This window comes from Cyprinus carpio, chromosome A18 (assembly GCF_018340385.1).
Source record: "Cyprinus carpio isolate SPL01 chromosome A18, ASM1834038v1, whole genome shotgun sequence".
Classification (NCBI taxonomy): Eukaryota; Metazoa; Chordata; class Actinopteri; order Cypriniformes; family Cyprinidae; genus Cyprinus; species Cyprinus carpio.
Window position 1 is genome coordinate 3,888,168 of NC_056589.1, and position 17,420 is coordinate 3,905,587.

Sequence of the window (17,420 nt, forward strand, 5' to 3'; positions counted from 1 at the left end):
TTATGTATTTATTTATTATCCCCCCCCCCACCGCCCCTTCTTTCTTCTCAATTTTTTTGTAACAGTGTTTTGTTTTTTAGCTATTTCCCAGGTTCTTTGTATATTGTTTATACATCTATCATTGTTGTTATAATCTGATTTGAGTTGTAATTATGTGTATTTATCTTTATGTGTATTCATTAATAAAAAAAATAAAAATAAAAAGTCTGATGCATACGGCACGCGCACGCACACACACAAATACATACTCAAAAAGTATATACTTTTTCTTCACAAAAAGAGCACATACCTTTAGGCGAACTGGGGCGCAGCCTCAGACTTTCCTCTGAGTCTGACTGCTCCGGGAAAAGATTCAAAGCTTCGAGAGTGTCGAAAATGTAAAAAATAAAGCTACCAAAAGATTTTTGAAAGGTAAAGGTGAATCTCGCGCGTGATTGGACAGAAAGCGAGGCTACGTTTGTCTTTGGTCACGTGATTTCTACATTCCCCGGTGCCTCCGAGCAAATGTTACTAAGTAACTTACATACGAGTTGAAAGGAGCGGCGCGAGGACCGTCTGCTCTTTGATGAAGCCGCAGCAATGCTAAGCGTAGAGCAGAGAAACTTCAGCTAAAGCATCGATCTCATCAGGCTGCTGTCGATCTGATACTAATATCAGCGTCTGTATTGATACTATCGATTTTAGGATCGATCCGCTCACACCTGTCGTGAAGGTTTCGCGCTGAAATACCCGAGAGTAAGCTGCTGGATTCACTCTTATAGTTTAAAGGAAACGTATCTTTTATTCCGAATCAGACTGATTTCACTCGAGACGATTCAGTGGGAAAGGTAAAGCTGCTCTAATCTTGTTCTGATGCTTTTCTCTGTCTTCAGATGAGCAGATGGCCTGTCAGTAATGACCTGAAGCTGGACTCATGATACAGTCCTTCCAGAGAACTGACTTCACAGCTGTGCTTTACATGCTGAGAGCCAATGGATCCATGGCAAGATCCCGCTGGGAGACCTGAGGATCCTGTGTTTCAGGGATGGGATGATCCTGTCTTCTCAGAACAGGAATATCTGGATTTATACACAGCGCTTTCTGAATCCGCAGCCGATCAGAGGAAGCAGGAGCAGGTGAAGAATGAGGAAACAGCTGGAACACCTGCTGGACCAGAGCTGAAACCACCTGTCACTCACAACAACGGCGTGAAGGTGATGCTGACAGACGATAAAACCGTGACACTGAGTAATCAAGTCTGTACCTGAGCTTGATCTTTATCTCTAGCACTCTCTATTCTAATTCTATTCTTAAAAAAATCTTGCCTGTTTTAGACTTGCACTCTATTCATCTACTAACTGCTTGTTTTCTTTAAAAAAATCTAATTCTCTAATCGTTTTGGTTTCTTTTTATTTACTGAACAATTAGCAAAAGCAAAAAAGACCTCTAACACTAGCTTGCTCTATTTTTTTCTATTATATCTGTTTTATTTGTATTTAATATATATAAAAAAAAGTACAAAAAAAAAAAAAAACACTTGTGTGTACTGTGTTAAGTTGATGCGTGTAGTGCGTTACACTTGTATATTATTGCTCTCTTGTTGATTTTGATTGCTTCCATCCTCATTGTCCTCATTTGTAAGTCGTTTTGGATAAAAGCATCTGCTAAATGTAAGTTTGGAGGATTCAAATGTATTATACCAGGGGTCACCAGACTCGGTCCTGCAGAGTTCAGCTCAGACCCTAATCAAACACACCTGAACCTTCTGATCAAGCTGTTACTAGGCAGACTAGACACTTCCAGGCAGGTGTGCTGAGGAAAAACCCTGCAGGACCCCTGCTTTAAGTGAAAGTGACATGACATACAGCCAAGTATAGTGACCCATACTCAGAATTCGTGCTCTACTTTTAACCCATCCAAAGTGCGTGTGCGCGCACACACACACACACACACACGGAGCAGTGGGTATCATTTATGCTGTGGCGCTCGGGGAGCAGTTGGGGGTTCAGTGTCTTGCTCAAGGACACCTCAGTCGTGGTGTTACCGGCCCGAGACTCAAATCCACAACCTTAGGGTTAGGAGTCTGATGCTCTAACCATTAGGCCACGACTTCCCCTGTAAGATGCCCTTTGCCCGAACATTACACTGTAGATAGATCAACTCTGGCTCTTAGCTATGTTAGTTTTAGTTGATTTTTTTTTAATTTTTAGTAAGTTTTCTAATGTTTAATTTTGGATTATTTGAAATTTCTGGCTTTTATGGCTAGCTTAAGCTGTAGAATTAATACAGTTAATTAATAATTATGATTAACCACCTATTAATCACTGAACACAGACACGCTTGTGTAACTGAGCCTGTGGATGGCGCTCTGTCGGTCACTGTATCTTACCTTCTGGATTATGAACTTGTGTTTTTGCAGGACGCTTGGAGCATCACTTTAATAGATTCTGCACAAGGCAGTAACAGCAGAACTGCATCGCTCTGCGAGTCAACATCACAGTAAGATCGTATTAATCATAATAATGTGCCTCTGTGACTGTCGAATTTCATGCATGTTTACTGAATTCACTTGTACATTTAACACTGTAAATAATTCATGAACTGAATATTTAGTAGACATGGATACTTTCATGTAGCTCACTGCTCCAGTATGAATAACTGCGCTGCACGTGAACCTCCTCATTCCTGCAGACTGCTATCAGAATACAGGCTCAATCATGACAAGTTCAGCTCGAGCGTGGTGTGGGCCCGTGTGGCCCCTGTGCACGAGTCTCTCCTGGAGTCCGCTGAGCTTCTCTTCCATGTGTCCGTGCCCTGGCTGCCCGTGGAACTGCCGTACAGAAGCAGATGTGAGTATCACAGATGATACACTCAGTTTTACATCAGCTTTGAGCTGTGGCACTTTATTTTCACATTATTTTCTCAGTAAACAGCACAGCCCAGGAGCTGATGGAGGCGGTTCTGGTGACTCTAGATCATTCTTCCTCTGTCAGTGGACAATACCTGATGAAACTCTGCGACTCAGAGGAGTATCTCAGAAGGTAAGGTCTCCTGTCATATTTGACATGCGAGCTGCAGGAGTGGATCAGATGATCGTTGTTTTGATTGGTTTGATTTGTATGGTCTAGTGTTGTATTTTTGGTGTTGTATGAAGGAGTGGAGGTGTATCAGAAGTTTGCTCTGGATGTTCCAGTGAGGATGGTGCTCAAGGACTCCGCTGACAAAACACTGACGCGAGATGTAGGGCATTGAATTACAGTGGCTCAGATGTCTGATACAGTTTCTCATTTGAAGAAGGTCATTTTGTTATCTGACTGCATGTTTCTGTAGGAGGAAGACGACTGGCAGATGTTTCATTTTAATCAAGTCCTCGCTTCTGCTTGTGCAGTCAGCACTATGAGGTTTGCTTGCTTCTGTACTATGGAAGAATAAGAATGACGAAACTCCATTTGAAATGTAATGTGTCAGTGTACAGTATTCATACACGTGCTTTTTATTTTAATTTTATTATAAATCGAAATATACTTTGGATATGTTATGATTTGCTAAATTTAAATTGGTTGTGTATTAGCCGTGATGCTGTGATTGATTGACAGATGTGGACATAAATGTAATCAAATGCATTTTCTACCCCACATTGAATTTTGCTGCATTCAGCATAATATGAATTAACACACAATTTCAGTTGTTTTAATTGTGTGTGTAAATGCATTTGAGGAACAACAACAAAAAAAAGATTTTCCTGCCCTTATTGCATTTGTAAAGGAAAAATATACATTTTAACTGAAATTGTGCACATGCATGCATTAAAATGAATGTTTAAATACAAACTAGAATAGGAACTGACAAATCTAAGTCACATTTTTAATTTAAACTTTTGTTTTGTGCAGAATGTTGCAGGAAATATTACATTTCAAATTGAATTTTGCCAGTGTTATGACTTTATATTTCACCTGATCTATTTGTGTACTTAAAGTTTTTGTTCTTGATATAGTCACGTACCAACACTGGATCTCATGTGTTCTCTTAGGACGTCTCTGCAGGAGAAGCTGAGCAGCTACAGCCAGGCTGTAAACAAGCTCTTGAGAAGCTGGGTTTGTGTTTCACTGAAATGAATCTGAAAGAATGAAATCATGTGCATGATTGAAATGCTTGTATGATCTGCGTGTCATTGCATGGCTTCCCTGAGCTCCACAGGACTGACAGGGTTTGTGTTTGATATGTCAGTGTGGTGTCGGTGGGAGGGAGGTTGCGGAGAGCGTTCATGCCGTGTGTGAGCAGCTGTGTGGCGTCACTACAGTAGATCTGGAGGAAGCCGTCGGCCGGATCCAGCGCTTCGCTCCAGTCACACTGGTACAGCCTGAGCAACACACCTCAAGCGTTTCTGAATGAGTGTTTAATGAGAAAGATCAAATATAATGTTCTTTTCCCTAGACTCCGGTCGAAATGTGCGACTGTGAAACCGGTGAGTCTTTATACTAAAGTGAAGTCTTTAGTATGTCATAAGCAGTTTGAGCTATACGAGCCGTGTAGTTTCCAGTGATCTGCATGCATTGTGAGTGTAAAGTCTGCATGTTTCAGCTGTAGTCATGCTCCATCACGCTCTGCTGAAGCTGCTCCACATTTTCTTCACAAACTTTGATTTGGACTTCAGAGGACAGGAGGACCATCCGAATCCACCAGCAGCAGACGTCAAGCACTCCAGCTGCATGCTGCAGGTCAACCTGACGTGTCTCTACAGACTGCTGCCCGGCTGGATAAACAGGTACGGCCAGATGTTTAACACTCCAGTGTCGTCACCGCAGAGAAACCCAGTCTGTGAGTGCAGAACGTACTGTGTGGGGAAAACCTGACGTAGCCCTCAAACTCATTCAAAACAATCCTGGATATCAGACGTGAGAACCAAAGAATCTCTATTTGTGTCTCACAGGGTTTGAGGATGTGTAAATGATTTATGTGTGAACTGGTCCTGTAATACTGAGGAATATGAGTCATGGTGTGTGTGTGTGTGTGTGTGTGTGTGTGTGTGTGCTACAGTTACGATCACTTGAGTGTGAGCTGCTCGCTCACATACTGCGGCAGGAATCTGACTGAACCTGTGCTGTCTGAGAACATCAGCACGTCCCTGCAACTCAGCTGCAAGATCCAGTGCAACCGTCTGTAAGAGCAGCTTCATCTACAGTTGATTCTGTGCTACTGCATGATTAATATGTGCATCCGTACTGTATGCTTGCGGTTCAAAGGCTTCGTGTATTTTAATGAGGGTATTCCATGGGTTTGAGTTCAAAAGTAAACAGGTTAATATATGACCGAGTTCTCATTAATGAATACCTTCACCATATGATGCACTCTGGGTGTTAATGTGCTGGAAAACTCTTACACTGCGAGGTTAACATTATTCATCAGGATGAATACAATTAAGACTCCGTTCTTTTATAGTCCATTTATCTAGTGAACTCCTTGTGCTCTCTCTGTCTATCTGTGAATCATGAGACTGAGTTCAGAGTCAAACGGTGTTCTGGTTCCTGTGTGTAGATTGGTGTTTCCGGTTCCAGTACAGGAGCTTCCGTACGAGTCAATGCTGACTTTTCATCTGCTGGGCTCAAAACAGGCCAAAAACCCCGAGCTCCTGTGCTGGGCGGTCCTTCCTCTTTTTAACAACAGGTATGCGTTTCACCTCATCAAACCGGTTTTGTTGTTTCCAAAAAATGTTGGGAAAATATTTTCAGACTGCAAACTATTGGCCTGCCAGTCGTTGACTAGAAGAGAAGACCAATGCTTTCAGTGCAGCATGTTCTTGCGTTGCATTATGAATTGTGTTTTGAGTCTGCTGTCTTTTATAGAGCATGTTTTGGACATTAATCTGCAGTGAATATGTTTGGATCAGTGTTTCTTTGAAGCGGTGATTGATGTTTGGATGCTGTGCTGTTGCAGGACTCTGGTTCACGGCACGGTTCTGCTCAGTATGTCCACACAGGTGCCTCCGGTCAGTCCTCCGTCACCGGCGCTGAGCGACGGCCATCGACAGCCCACTGGAGTCATTCTACAGGTGAACGCTTCCTGACCAGACACACACATGGATCTACACCCGCGTCTTCACATATAGTATTCACAGTGTGCATTATGTGCAGGTCTCATTTCTTTCTTTGACATTTCTTGTGAGAGCTAAAGTTCATAAGGAAGCCTCTTTGACGCTGGTTGTTCTCACAGATTGATTTCCCGGAGTCTGAGCAGTGGCGATATGAGCGAGCGGCGGCTCGGCCCGAATCAGTCCTGGACTCAGCGCTGTGTGAAGAGCTGCAGAAGAGAGTGACAGAAGTGTGTCAGAAGCACAGCCTGTCGCTGTCAGTACAAGATAAGACACTCGAGAGCAGTTCTCTGTGGTTGATGTGGACATTAACGTCACTTCCTCTGTTCAACACTCTGCAGCATGACTGAGAATGAGAAGGCCTTCCTGTGGAGCAAGCGGCACATCTGCAGCCGGAGGAACTCGTACCTGCACTTGGTTGTGGGCAGCGCGCCGCAGTGGAGACCTCAGAACCTGCCGGAAATATACTCGGTCCTGGAGCGCTGGAGCCCCGTGAGCGCTGAGGAAGCCCTGTTCCTCCTGAGTGATGAGTATGAGCACCACAACACCGCAGTGTTTCTGTCCTGTTCAGGACATGGGCCGGAAGCGATCTGTTCTTCACAGAGCGTGACAGATTCTCTGGACTGAGCTCGAGCATTTTGTGCATCTTTGTACACTATATCATGTCTTCATTTCATCTGCCCACAAAACATTATATACAAAAAAATACAAATTATTATTATTAAAACTCCAGACATTGTTTGATGTAGCTTCACTTCTGGCAGCTGACCATTCATCTTCCTAGTCTTCAGACACTTCTGGTGTGTTTTATGTTATATAGTAAGCTAAACATTTATCATTATGTCACGAAAACGTAAAACTGGACATATTGGGTCGTAGAGAAGCTTCAGAAAACACTCGTGCTCAAAAGTGAAAAGCCTCAATGATTGTGTTAGTTTTTAGCAATTATTTATTAATTTGTAACAATGTTTGTCACTTTTATGAGTTTGACCATTATTATTTTAGTAAACTGTTATATGTTTATCATATAATTGCAAAAAATAGAAAAAACATTTGAGATATAAATGTCTGCTTATATTACGCACCCGTTTGTCTTATGAATGATTTTAGTGGTCATTATCACAGTGAATAATGATCTTATCTTGGGCTTGAGTTGATGCTGCTGTCATCAGATCACTGAATATACCTCTGCAAACAGCGTTTACTGCATGTCTTCTGATGTGAACTAGAGGTTAAGCGGATGTGTTTGTGTGTCAGGTTTCATGACCAGCGCGTGCGGTCAGTGGCGGTCCAGTGTTTCCAGCAGATGTGTGACAGTGAGCTGGAGGAGTTTCTGCCGCAGCTGGTGCAGGTGAGACACACGCTAGCACTCATGATGACCGCTGCGTGTCCTTCCGCCGTTATAATGCTGGTGTCTGTTTGACCTCTGCTCCAGGCTCTGAAGATGGAGTGGGAAATCGACGGGCCGTTGATGAAGCTTCTGCTCTCAAGATCGCTGCACTGCTTCCGTATCGCTCAGCAGCTGTACTGGTGAAGGAACATATGCATTACATTTGAATGTATCGAATGGAGTTATTATAATGGAATGGAATTATAAAACATAATAGAAGCATTAGAAGGAGCAAATGCATCGTGTGTGTGTGTGTGTGTGTAGGTTACTGGTGGACGCTCTGGACGACTGGCTCTATAAGAGCTGGATGAATAAGGTTCTGTCTGCGCTGAAGCACTGCTGCGGTCGCGCTCTCAGACAGCAGCTTCAGCACCAGAGCAGATTGGTGGATCTTCTCACTCAAGTGGCAGAGAAAATCCGCACCGCTGACAAGAACAAGAGAAAGGTCTCCTAACATCTCCGACTCATTTGCCTTGGGAAACCCAACACAGAAAGCCTTCCCTTAAGAAGATACTTTTGAGCTTCTGAAATGAAATCAAAAAATGTTGTTTTTGTGCAGGACGTGTTCAGCCGAGAGAGATTGAAGATTGTGAGCTTTTTTGCTGATGGACAGCCCTGCAGGCTTCCGTTAGATCCCGCGGTCGTGGTCAAAGATGTGGATATTGAGGTAAATTCAATAAATGCATATGTGTACCTAGTCTTAAGTCGCTGGGTATATTTCCAGACAACAATACATAGTATGGGTCAAAATTATAGATTTCTCTTTTATACCAAAAATCATTAAGATATTAAGTAAAGATCATAGTCCATGAAGATATTTAGTAAATGTCCTACTGTAAATATATCAAAACTTAATTTTTGATTAGTAATATGCATTGCTAAGAACTTCATTTGAACAACTTTAAAGATGATTTTCTCAATATTTAGATTTTTTTTTGCTCCCTCAGATTCCAGATTTTCAAATAGTTGTATCTCAGACAAATATTGTCCTCCTAACAAACCATACATCAATGTAAAGATTATTTATTCAGCTTTCAGATGATGTATAAATCACAATTTCGAAAAATTGACCCTTAAAACTGGTTTTGTGCTCCAGGGTCACATGTGTGAGATTTACTGTGCATGAGTGATTCGTAATAAACGCAGGGTTAGGACTGACGTCAGGGTCAGAGATGATCTATATTCTTAATAGAAACCATTTTTCTGTAAGAAAGAAGGAGCATCAGTTCTGATTCTTTGGACGTGGCTTGTGATCTGACCACAGTATACTGTCTAAAATCACGCTGTAACCCATCAGAAAATGTCAAATCAGGGCCCATTTTGAGGTATTTGAGTATAGTTGTTACTGAACGCGAGTATTTTGGAGTATCACTGGAGTCACGAGCTTGAGGTTCTGGTTAAATCATCACTGCTAGTGATATAAATGTTTCGGATGCATGACAGCTGTGTATGTCTCTCAGTCTTTTAAGGTTTTTAATTCAAACGCAGCGCCTGTGGAAGTGTCCTTCATCACCGCTGACCCGCTGGGCCAGAAATACAGCCTCATCTGCAAAGTATGAAGTTCCTTCATGAGTGTCAGGGAATGTAGTTTGCTAGTACTCGCTGAAGTCATCTTGAAGTGTGTTTCGGTGTTGTGTTCTGGCTCAGACCGGAGATAACCTGCGGCAGGACATGCTGGTGCTGCAGATCGTCCGTCTTCTGGACCGCATCTGGAGACAGGAGGGACTGGACATGAGGATGGTCACCTACAGATGTATTTCCACTGGACGAGATCAAGGTCAGTCAGATGATGAAGTGATTGTCAGATGTGGGTCTCTGCCGTTATAATCATATTGATGAATTGCAATCGTTTATTCAAGTTGCATTAGTACTTCTTTTAAACTAAAAAATAGGAAAGTATGCTTTTACATTTATGTATCAGAATTTCCTTAAAATCAGTCAGTATCTGAATCTTACAAAAACCTAAATATACTCTCTCTCTCACGAAGTATACACTTTTTGGTGGGTCATCATATTGCTCGTACTTTAGTTTTTTACATTTATAATTTCCTGAACATCACTCAGTTTTTTTTTTTATAATTTCCTGAACATCACTCAGATCTGAATTGTGTGTGTATGTGTGTGACATCATGAGAAGCGATGCTTTGCTATCAGGAGAGACGAGGCCGGCTCATGATCTGTTTTGAAGACACGTTTATTAGGTCATGTTTTTCTGAGATACTCTAGATGAAGGGAGCTCAGACTGTTGATGGACTTCAGTTCCAGACACACTCCTGAAGATCTTAGCGAGCCGCTTCATCTGTGTTTGATCAGGGTGGGAGCTGAACTTTGAACACCTCTGTTCAAATAGTAGATAAGTTGGACTAACAAGGAAGTTTCGAGTTTTTTTATAGTGGCCTTATCTGTGCCAAAGATCAGTTGATTCCTCAATGAATGAGACGAATAGTGTGTCTTGAGAATGACGCTCCAGCTGAGCCAGGGTTTGGCATGTTCTGTGTCGACAGATTTCTCTCTCAAACAGAACTGATTTTTGGAGTCTACTCCACTGGTGCCAAAACCTGAAATTGCAGTCACTAATAACATCCTCTTTGCATTCCAATACTTGTTATTTGATAATGCATGCAGTTTTTGTTTGACTGTGGTTAATGCATGCAGTTGAGTTGAAGCTCAGAAGGTAAGAGCTGGTGTGATGAACGCAGGTTTGGTGGAAGTGGTGCGTGACGCGGTGACGCTGGCGAAGATTCATCAGGAGTGGGGTCTGTCTGGAGCGCTGAGGGAAGACACCTTAGAGAAATGGTTCCATATGAGGAACAAGACCAAAGAGGACTACGAGAAGGTAATGCGTGTATTCAGCACACGTCTTCTTCTCTGATGTCTGCTCTTGGTCTCTGTGTGAGGTGCGCTTGTCTCTCGTCTGACCTGCAGGCTGTAATGAACTTCCTTCACTCCTGCGCCGGCTGGTGTGTGGCCACGTTCATTCTGGGCATCTGCGACCGCCACAACGACAACATCATGATCAAACACAGCGGTCACATGTTCCACATCGACTTCGGCAAGATCATGGGCAACGCGCAGAAGTTCGGCAGCATCAAGAGGCAAGTCATCTGTTTTCTTGTCACTGTGTAATGACAGAGAACCCCTTCTAAAGTAGACGTCCACTTTGTGAACGGACAGGGACCGGACGCCCTTCATCTTCACGCCAGAGATGCAGCGCTTCATCACGGGCGGCGGCGAGAATCCGCAGCGCTTCCACCGCTTCGTGGAGCTGTGCTGTGACGCGTACAACCGTCTGCGCAGACGCTCCGCTCTGGTGCTCGCGCTGCTGCAGCTGGTGAGGCAGATGTCCGTCCGCTCGCTCTGTTTCGCTGACATCCGCTCCCTCTCACGTGTTTCTGTGTGCATGCACAGATGCTGCCGGCCGGCTTGCCCGAGCTGAAGGACATCCAGGACCTAAAATACGTCCACAACAAACTGAGGCCTCATGACTCGGAGCTGGAAGCCACTTCATATTTTACCAAGTAAACACATCACTGCAGAGTCTTGGTCTGCGTTAGATATAGTCTGTGTGGCTCATTTTTGAGTATGTTGTCTCTAATGTCTGTTCAGTCCTCTTGGGAAGTGCATTTGATAATAATAGTTTTTTGTGCTTTAAATATGAACAAGCAGAAGGATGTTTATTGTTTCATTTGAAATATCTCAGAACAGTTTCAGTAGGTCTTTATGCATCTGTGGTATTATTCTGCTGCACTTGATGCCCTTTGCAATAAGACTGTTGTTAGGACAACTGAATAAATAAAACATGGCGAGGTTCTACTCATGTGCTTCCTGTTTCAGAAAAATTAAAGAGAGCATGGAGAGCTTCCCAGTCAAAATAAACTTCCTCATCCACAATATGGTGCAGTTTTCCTCCACCAAACATTCAGAAGCGCCGGCTAAGAGCCAGATCTCCTCCAACACCAACATTCAGGAGGCCGTGATCCAGAAATACACCGTCAACGGCAAAGATGTGGTGAGTGTCCTTCACAAAAACCTGCAACGAGACCTGTGAGAAGAAGTTCGGTAAAAAGACATTTGTTCAGCTGTGCTGTTAGTGTGTCTTAAAAATAAGGTATATTTTTTTATGCACTTTAAGTACTCTTGGCTTGTACTGATAAGTAAACAGAAACAGAGAATATTTGGCCTATATTTGTGCTATCAAATGTTTTTCCCCACACATCTTCTCTGAGGTAAACACCAGCGTATGTTTCACATCTTTTAGTAAACTAACAGTATACAGAAGTTCACTCGTAGTATACTTCACCGTATGGTTGAAACAGAAAAGAAAAACACGTCAACTAGTTGTGTACTCGGTTAAAAATATACTTTTATGAATTAAACAGTAGGCCAATTTAGTCCCAAGCACTATTGAAACACAATTAATATTGTGCATTGAAATTAGTATTCCTACTGCAAGTTTTGTTTTTTTATACTTATTGTTTTTTTTATTTGTACTGCAAGAAGTATACTCTGAAAGTTTTTTGTAAATTTCACGGCCAGAGACTGAGCGTCTGTACCGTCTGCTGTGTCCGTGTCAGACGTACGAGCTGAAGGTGACCATCGAGGACGGATTCCTGGTGGTTCAGAAGAGCTTTGCTCAGTTTGAGATGCTTCATAAGCTCCTGCAGAAGCACTTCATCGAGTCCACGCTGCCGAGGTGAGAGTCCGGCTCATGAGGTGTTCTCTCCGCAGGCAGAGGAGAGCCGGACTGATCTGGTCTTTGTCCTGTTCTAGGTTCCCGAGCTGGTTTAACATGTCCTTCACACCGGGCAGGAAGATGTCTCTGCTGAACAAGTACCTGAAGGAGCTGTTTGAAGGACCCTGCAAAGGGGTGAGTGCCGCCTCTGTGCCGCTTCACATGAGCTTCCCTCACACCTTGATTCATACGTCATCGTGTCATTGACAGAACGAATACGTCTGCAGCCTGTTTCTGGACGGACCAAACGCTGCGGTCAAGTCAGGTAAAGACTCCTGGACAATGATTGGTGAACATTCCGCTGCTGGGCGTGTCTTTGTTTGCAGAGGACTCTTAATGGTTTACTGCTGGCTTGCAGTCAGGATAATAAAAAGAAACGGTGCTCTTCCTTTCAGTTTACAGTTACTGGATGTAATGTTGTTGCGTGGCTTTGATTTGCTTCAGGGATTCATTCACATTTCATCCTCAACCCTGCAATTTTTTTTTCTTGTTTAATTTTGTCCTGATGTCTGAAAATGTTTTTGTTTCTCATGTGTCCAGAGACAGACGCTCACCTCCGGCCGCAGATTCAGCTCTACCTGTCTTATAAAGACTACAAGTTATCTGTGATGATAAAGCATTTGAAAAATATTGTGAGTCGTCACAATATGAGTTTTTTTTTTCCAAACCCAGTATTATTCTTGATTTACTTCAAGCCTTTATATATAGTGCATTATACAATTATTTCTTAATGCATTAATTACGCCTTGTAATGCACCTTATAAATCATTATAAATCTCATGAATAACTGAAACTGCAATTATAATACATTATAATACTTATCTATTCACTGCTACACCTTTAGAAGATATAATGCATTAAAACACGTAACAAACAAACCTTCAAATATTATAATGCATTTTAACTTTGATTATAATTATTGATGAAAAGAAACAAGTCATTACAATGTACATTATGAATAATATTATAATGCATTGTACATAAAAGGCTTTTAAGTGTTACTGAAAATCATTTTGTTGTCTTTTTAATCCCCTTAAAATTGCACTCTTGCCATTTAAAAAAAAAGAAGAAAAGTTTTTGACTTCACGCGGGGTTGAATGATGAGGTTTGGCTTCCTAATGAAAGATTCTGTTCTGGAGGACAGAGTAGAGTTATAATATTTACCAGTGTTTCCAGTTGCATGAGTGTTAACTGATTCTGAAGTGTGTGTGTGTGTGTGTGTGTGCTGTGGTTCAGAGGCTGTCTAACGGCTCGTGTCCGGACGCATATGTGGTCACACGACTAAGACCCGACCCACAGGACAAGACCAAGAGGAAGACCAAAGTGGTCCGCAGCAATGACAACCCCACGTTCAATGAGCTGGTACGGGGAAGCCTTTCGGTTCTTAGAATGCATTTAATGAGTATTTCTGCCGTTACTGACGTGTGTGTCCCATCTGGACATTAGTGTCCTCTCAGACCTGTGGCTTTCTCTTCAGATCGAGTACAGGAACGTGCTCAACCTCCACGGACACGTGCTGGAGGTGACGGTGAAGAGCAGGAAGACTTTTGTAGCGGCTACAAACGTGGTTCTGGGAGAGCGAGTCCTGGACCAGGAGAAGTGGTTTCCTCTGGGCTTCTCGGCCGTCTAAAGATCAGCATCACCGAAGCCCTCGAGTGAACGTGAAGGCTTTCACAGAAGCAGCAGCTGTGTGCTTCTGATGGAGGAGATCAGTATTAATGAAGGCCCGGTTCTGCTCCACTGTCACCTGATGGAGTCTAGGTTTAAAGACACACTGTCATGGTCTTATTCTCTGTAGAGCTGTACTTCAAGTTATATTTGAAACTGAACTTGGTGACACTTACACTGGTTTTACTGTGAAGCTGCTTTGAGGCCATTTTTATCGTATGAAGTGCTATATTAATAAAACTTGAAAAATATAAATGGGTTTTTTAGATCTTAAAAATCCATTGAGCAGTTTCTGAAATATGATGTAACCGTCAGCGGGAAGGTTTCGGGACATGGCCTTTGAGGAGTTAATGATATGGAGAAGACATTGTATCATGTTTTATGTATAAAAAAATAAATAAATAAAAGCAGTTTATGTCTGAGCATCAAACATCAGTCAGTTATTCCCTCGCTATTGTTTTGTGCAATATATGGCTAAACAAATGCCAGTGTCTGTTTTAGAACCATTAACTAAATCTTCCTTCAGAGTTTATCCTCGCGTGCTCAGTAATGTGCCGTCGCTTCAGGAGACACCAGTGTGTTTCCAGCACCTTCACTCTCGCTGTTCTTCTGCTGAGACCCTCACCTCTCGCAGGAAGTTAACCGATCCACAAACGTAAACACACGGGCCTCAGTTCTAACAGAAACTGTCCTACATTACAGAACACTCTACGATAGTGTGGTGCTGCTCTGAATCTAAGGATGTTCTGATTGGCTACGTGTCATGTGACGCACAGGAAGAGATTCACAAATGAACCTGTGTGACTCCACTTCTGTGTTTGTGTGTGAACGCATGTCATCAGTGATATTCTGCTGCCTTCAAACTTCAGAACACAGAAAGTCACGAAGCAGAAGAGGATTTTCTTCAAAAATGGAGACGGCTGTTTTGCAGCAGTACAGAAATCGTTTTATTTTTTCTTTATACACCCATGGCGTTTAAAAGTTTTGAACAGAAATATTTACAGGAGATCAAGGGGGAAATGAATTCCTTCTGCGTCTGGTGTGGGTTGTGTTTCTGTCTTCTGGGCACTTCTGAAGAACTTGGCACCTCAGTCAATAATAATAATGCATATCCGTGAGATCAGATCCGCGTGAGCTGGTGCCACAGACTCGAGGGAAGGATGCTCTCCACCTTCTCCATGATGAAGTTCAGCGGGGCGAACAGGGTGCTCAGGAACTGATGGACGAGACGGAAACAAGTGAGTATCTGCAGTCTGCACACCAATCTCAGACCAGATCGCCTCCGTATTAAATTATATTCAATAATACAATGGAAAAAAACTGAGTGACTGGGTGCCTGTGCATTTTATAGCTCATTTTAATGTCTGAAAAAAATCTAATATTTGCCCAGTAACACAACTAACCCACTGTAGAGCTGAACTACTGATGAACCGTTCACGATTACATGAACATTTCAAATACAAATATGTGTCTGAACATGAACGTGTCGGTGTGTGTCTGGAGCACTGAAGTGTGTGACACTCACGGCTTTAGCAAACACTCCCATGAGCTCTGGGAACTGATGCGTGAGGAGCGCCAGCATCGCTGTGAAGGAGCAGAGACCCGCCGTGAACAGGATGAAGAACGGCAGCTCCTTCTTGGGATACACTGACACCTCGTGGAACACTGCTACACACACACACACACACACACACACACACACACACAAACACACACACAGAGAGAGAGTCAGGGTTAACTACTATTGCAGCTGTGGTAGACATTAAAATAACAACAGGTTTGGAGACACACGAGGTTCTGTCAGGGCTCTGGTAAAGCCTGACATGTGAAATAACAGACAGAAAGTAGCCTCTCAATATTTAATCTCAGTGAGATGAGACTGAAATGATCCAAACATATAATGCAGTGATTGAGAGATGAAGAAATAAAGGCTCCTCAGAAGATGTGAGATGTTCTGGAGGCTTGTGAAGATCATTCCTCCGCTGAGGAACAGTGAAAGTAAAGCTTCTGGAAACAAACGCTCCTCAAAAGATCCTGAGGATCAGATTTGAGACTCTAAAAACATGATTGATGGAGAATCAAGTAAAGCTGAGCTGCTTCAGTCCAGTAAGAGTTCATCTGGAGATATCACTGCAGTTATTCTGACCTTTACTTGATCAAAATCACTCGAGATCTGACACCAGAAGCTCCAGCTGAAGCTGATTACACTGAAAGGCCTGATATACTCGTATATACACTAACAGGCTCTGACTGATTCAGAGAGGATCCGGCCGCTGCAGACGGCGTCAGATGGACAGAAGCACTGCTCTTCATCTACAGGTGAGATGCAGGAAAATCTCTTACTTGGTAGCAGTTCTCTGTCCGCCGTCTCTGTACAGACTGGATACGGATAGAAGAGGTGGCCTTTCTCCAGAGGATACGGAATCATTCTGAAAGCTGAGCAAACACAGAACTGTTGAAGTCACTAGCAGCTTCTCTGACATTCACTTCAACACTACAACATAAGTTTTATATTGAAAAAAAATGTTTGCTTCTTAAAAGACGAACTAAAGGCATTTATTCCTGATGACCCCCATAACAACGACACACAGTAATTACACTAATAAAAAGGTACAGGGTTTTAGTGTGGATTTGGCAGCTACCGCAAATATAACAGTGATACACACATGAGAACAAATCTTGATCTGAACACTATTCTCCTCTGTAGAGCTGAAATTGAGTTTGCTTCATAACTGATGAATTTTACAACATTAACTGTTATTTTCCTATTTATCAATGTGAAGCAGTCACTCACTTCCCTCCCAGGTGCAGTGCAGCAGGTTGAGCGCGCCCTCCACACGCTTCCAGTGCTGCAGGTGGAAGAAGGTGTAGGCGATGGCTTCGCTGTCCCCGCGCTTCAGGATGTGCTCCGGAGGCAGAATCAGACTCTTCATCTCTAAGAGGTACTGCAGAGAGAACGAGAGGCAGGTTACGGCTGAGCAGGAGGAGGAGGATGATGATGGCGATGATGATGAAGCTCACTTTCGGTACGTGTGGGTTGAACTCCACCGCTCTGTGTATGGCTTCTACTGCGTTCATTTCTGCTGTGCTCAAACCTCTGCGTGACGCCGCCTCTGGAGAAAACCTGCAGACGCACACAGACCACACCAGACTGACGTGAGACTGACACACTTTACAGCAGTACTAATCTGATTCGAGAAACCAGGACTCATCCGGTCAGAGGTGAACTGGCCCTTTCAGCACAGTGTGTCCCTGTATGTGTGCACTGTTAGAACGCTGGGAACACTATTAAGCAGACGGTCACTGATACTCTCTGACTGCTAGCTGACACGGTCACTGATCGTTAGTAAATGACTAAAGTGGACTGTTAAACAGCGCTGAAGTGTGTTGATGGAGACTCACTTGTCGGACACGGCTCTGGCCTTCAGCAGCGCCGCTGTGTAGCAGATGGTTGCAGACTTTGGCAAACTGATGTCTGTGGACGAGAACAAAGCGTTTCCCATCAGGACTCACAGGTGAGATAATGCTGAAGTACATACTCGATATCTGTAAGATAATTCAAA

At 43.1% G+C, this 17,420-nt stretch overlaps 2 protein-coding genes across 2 annotated transcripts in view; one reads left to right on the forward strand and one right to left on the reverse strand.

Moving 5' to 3' along the window:
• Nucleotides 1-360: 360 nt before the first annotated feature.
• On the forward strand, nt 361-14,287 carry pik3c2g (phosphatidylinositol-4-phosphate 3-kinase catalytic subunit type 2 gamma). The gene is made up of 33 exons (XM_019067760.2): nt 361-735; nt 873-1,235; nt 2,399-2,478; nt 2,671-2,828; nt 2,906-3,020; nt 3,108-3,219; nt 3,310-3,380; nt 4,010-4,073; nt 4,207-4,332; nt 4,414-4,444; nt 4,561-4,744; nt 5,017-5,139; nt 5,515-5,643; nt 5,914-6,028; nt 6,190-6,323; nt 6,409-6,597; nt 7,325-7,418; nt 7,503-7,597; nt 7,722-7,902; nt 8,017-8,124; nt 8,918-9,010; nt 9,105-9,234; nt 10,157-10,293; nt 10,383-10,552; nt 10,632-10,788; nt 10,866-10,975; nt 11,292-11,466; nt 12,032-12,150; nt 12,228-12,324; nt 12,400-12,454; nt 12,730-12,821; nt 13,426-13,551; nt 13,667-14,287. Exons 2-33 carry the CDS (start codon nt 972-974, stop codon nt 13,817-13,819), a joined length of 3,987 nt encoding a protein of 1,328 aa, XP_018923305.2. The 5' UTR covers nt 361-735; nt 873-971; the 3' UTR covers nt 13,820-14,287.
• A 493-nt stretch (nt 14,288-14,780) lies between these two features.
• Nucleotides 14,781-17,420, reverse strand: part of LOC109085652 (suppressor of tumorigenicity 7 protein homolog) — an 18,214-nt gene continuing 15,574 nt past the window's right edge. The window contains exons 11-16 of the mRNA XM_042774803.1: nt 17,260-17,332; nt 16,879-16,981; nt 16,652-16,802; nt 16,201-16,293; nt 15,383-15,522; nt 14,781-15,073 (exon numbers count right to left, since the gene is read on the reverse strand). Of these exons, the coding sequence (XP_042630737.1) occupies nt 14,978-15,073; nt 15,383-15,522; nt 16,201-16,293; nt 16,652-16,802; nt 16,879-16,981; nt 17,260-17,332 (656 nt within the window). The 3' untranslated portion in view covers nt 14,781-14,977. The remainder of the gene's footprint in view (nt 15,074-15,382; nt 15,523-16,200; nt 16,294-16,651; nt 16,803-16,878; nt 16,982-17,259; nt 17,333-17,420) is intronic.

Excerpts from the sequence above, each read along its gene's own strand:
- pik3c2g (XM_019067760.2), top strand. The coding sequence starts at position 972 with ATGGATCCATGGCAAGATCCCGCTGGGAGACCTGAGGATCCTGTGTTT. Across the intron at positions 4,445-4,560 it reads AATGTGCGACTGTGAAACCG|CTGTAGTCATGCTCCATCAC; the intron begins GTGAGTCTTTAT and ends TGCATGTTTCAG. Across the intron at positions 12,822-13,425 it reads TAAAGCATTTGAAAAATATT|AGGCTGTCTAACGGCTCGTG; the intron begins GTGAGTCGTCAC and ends GCTGTGGTTCAG.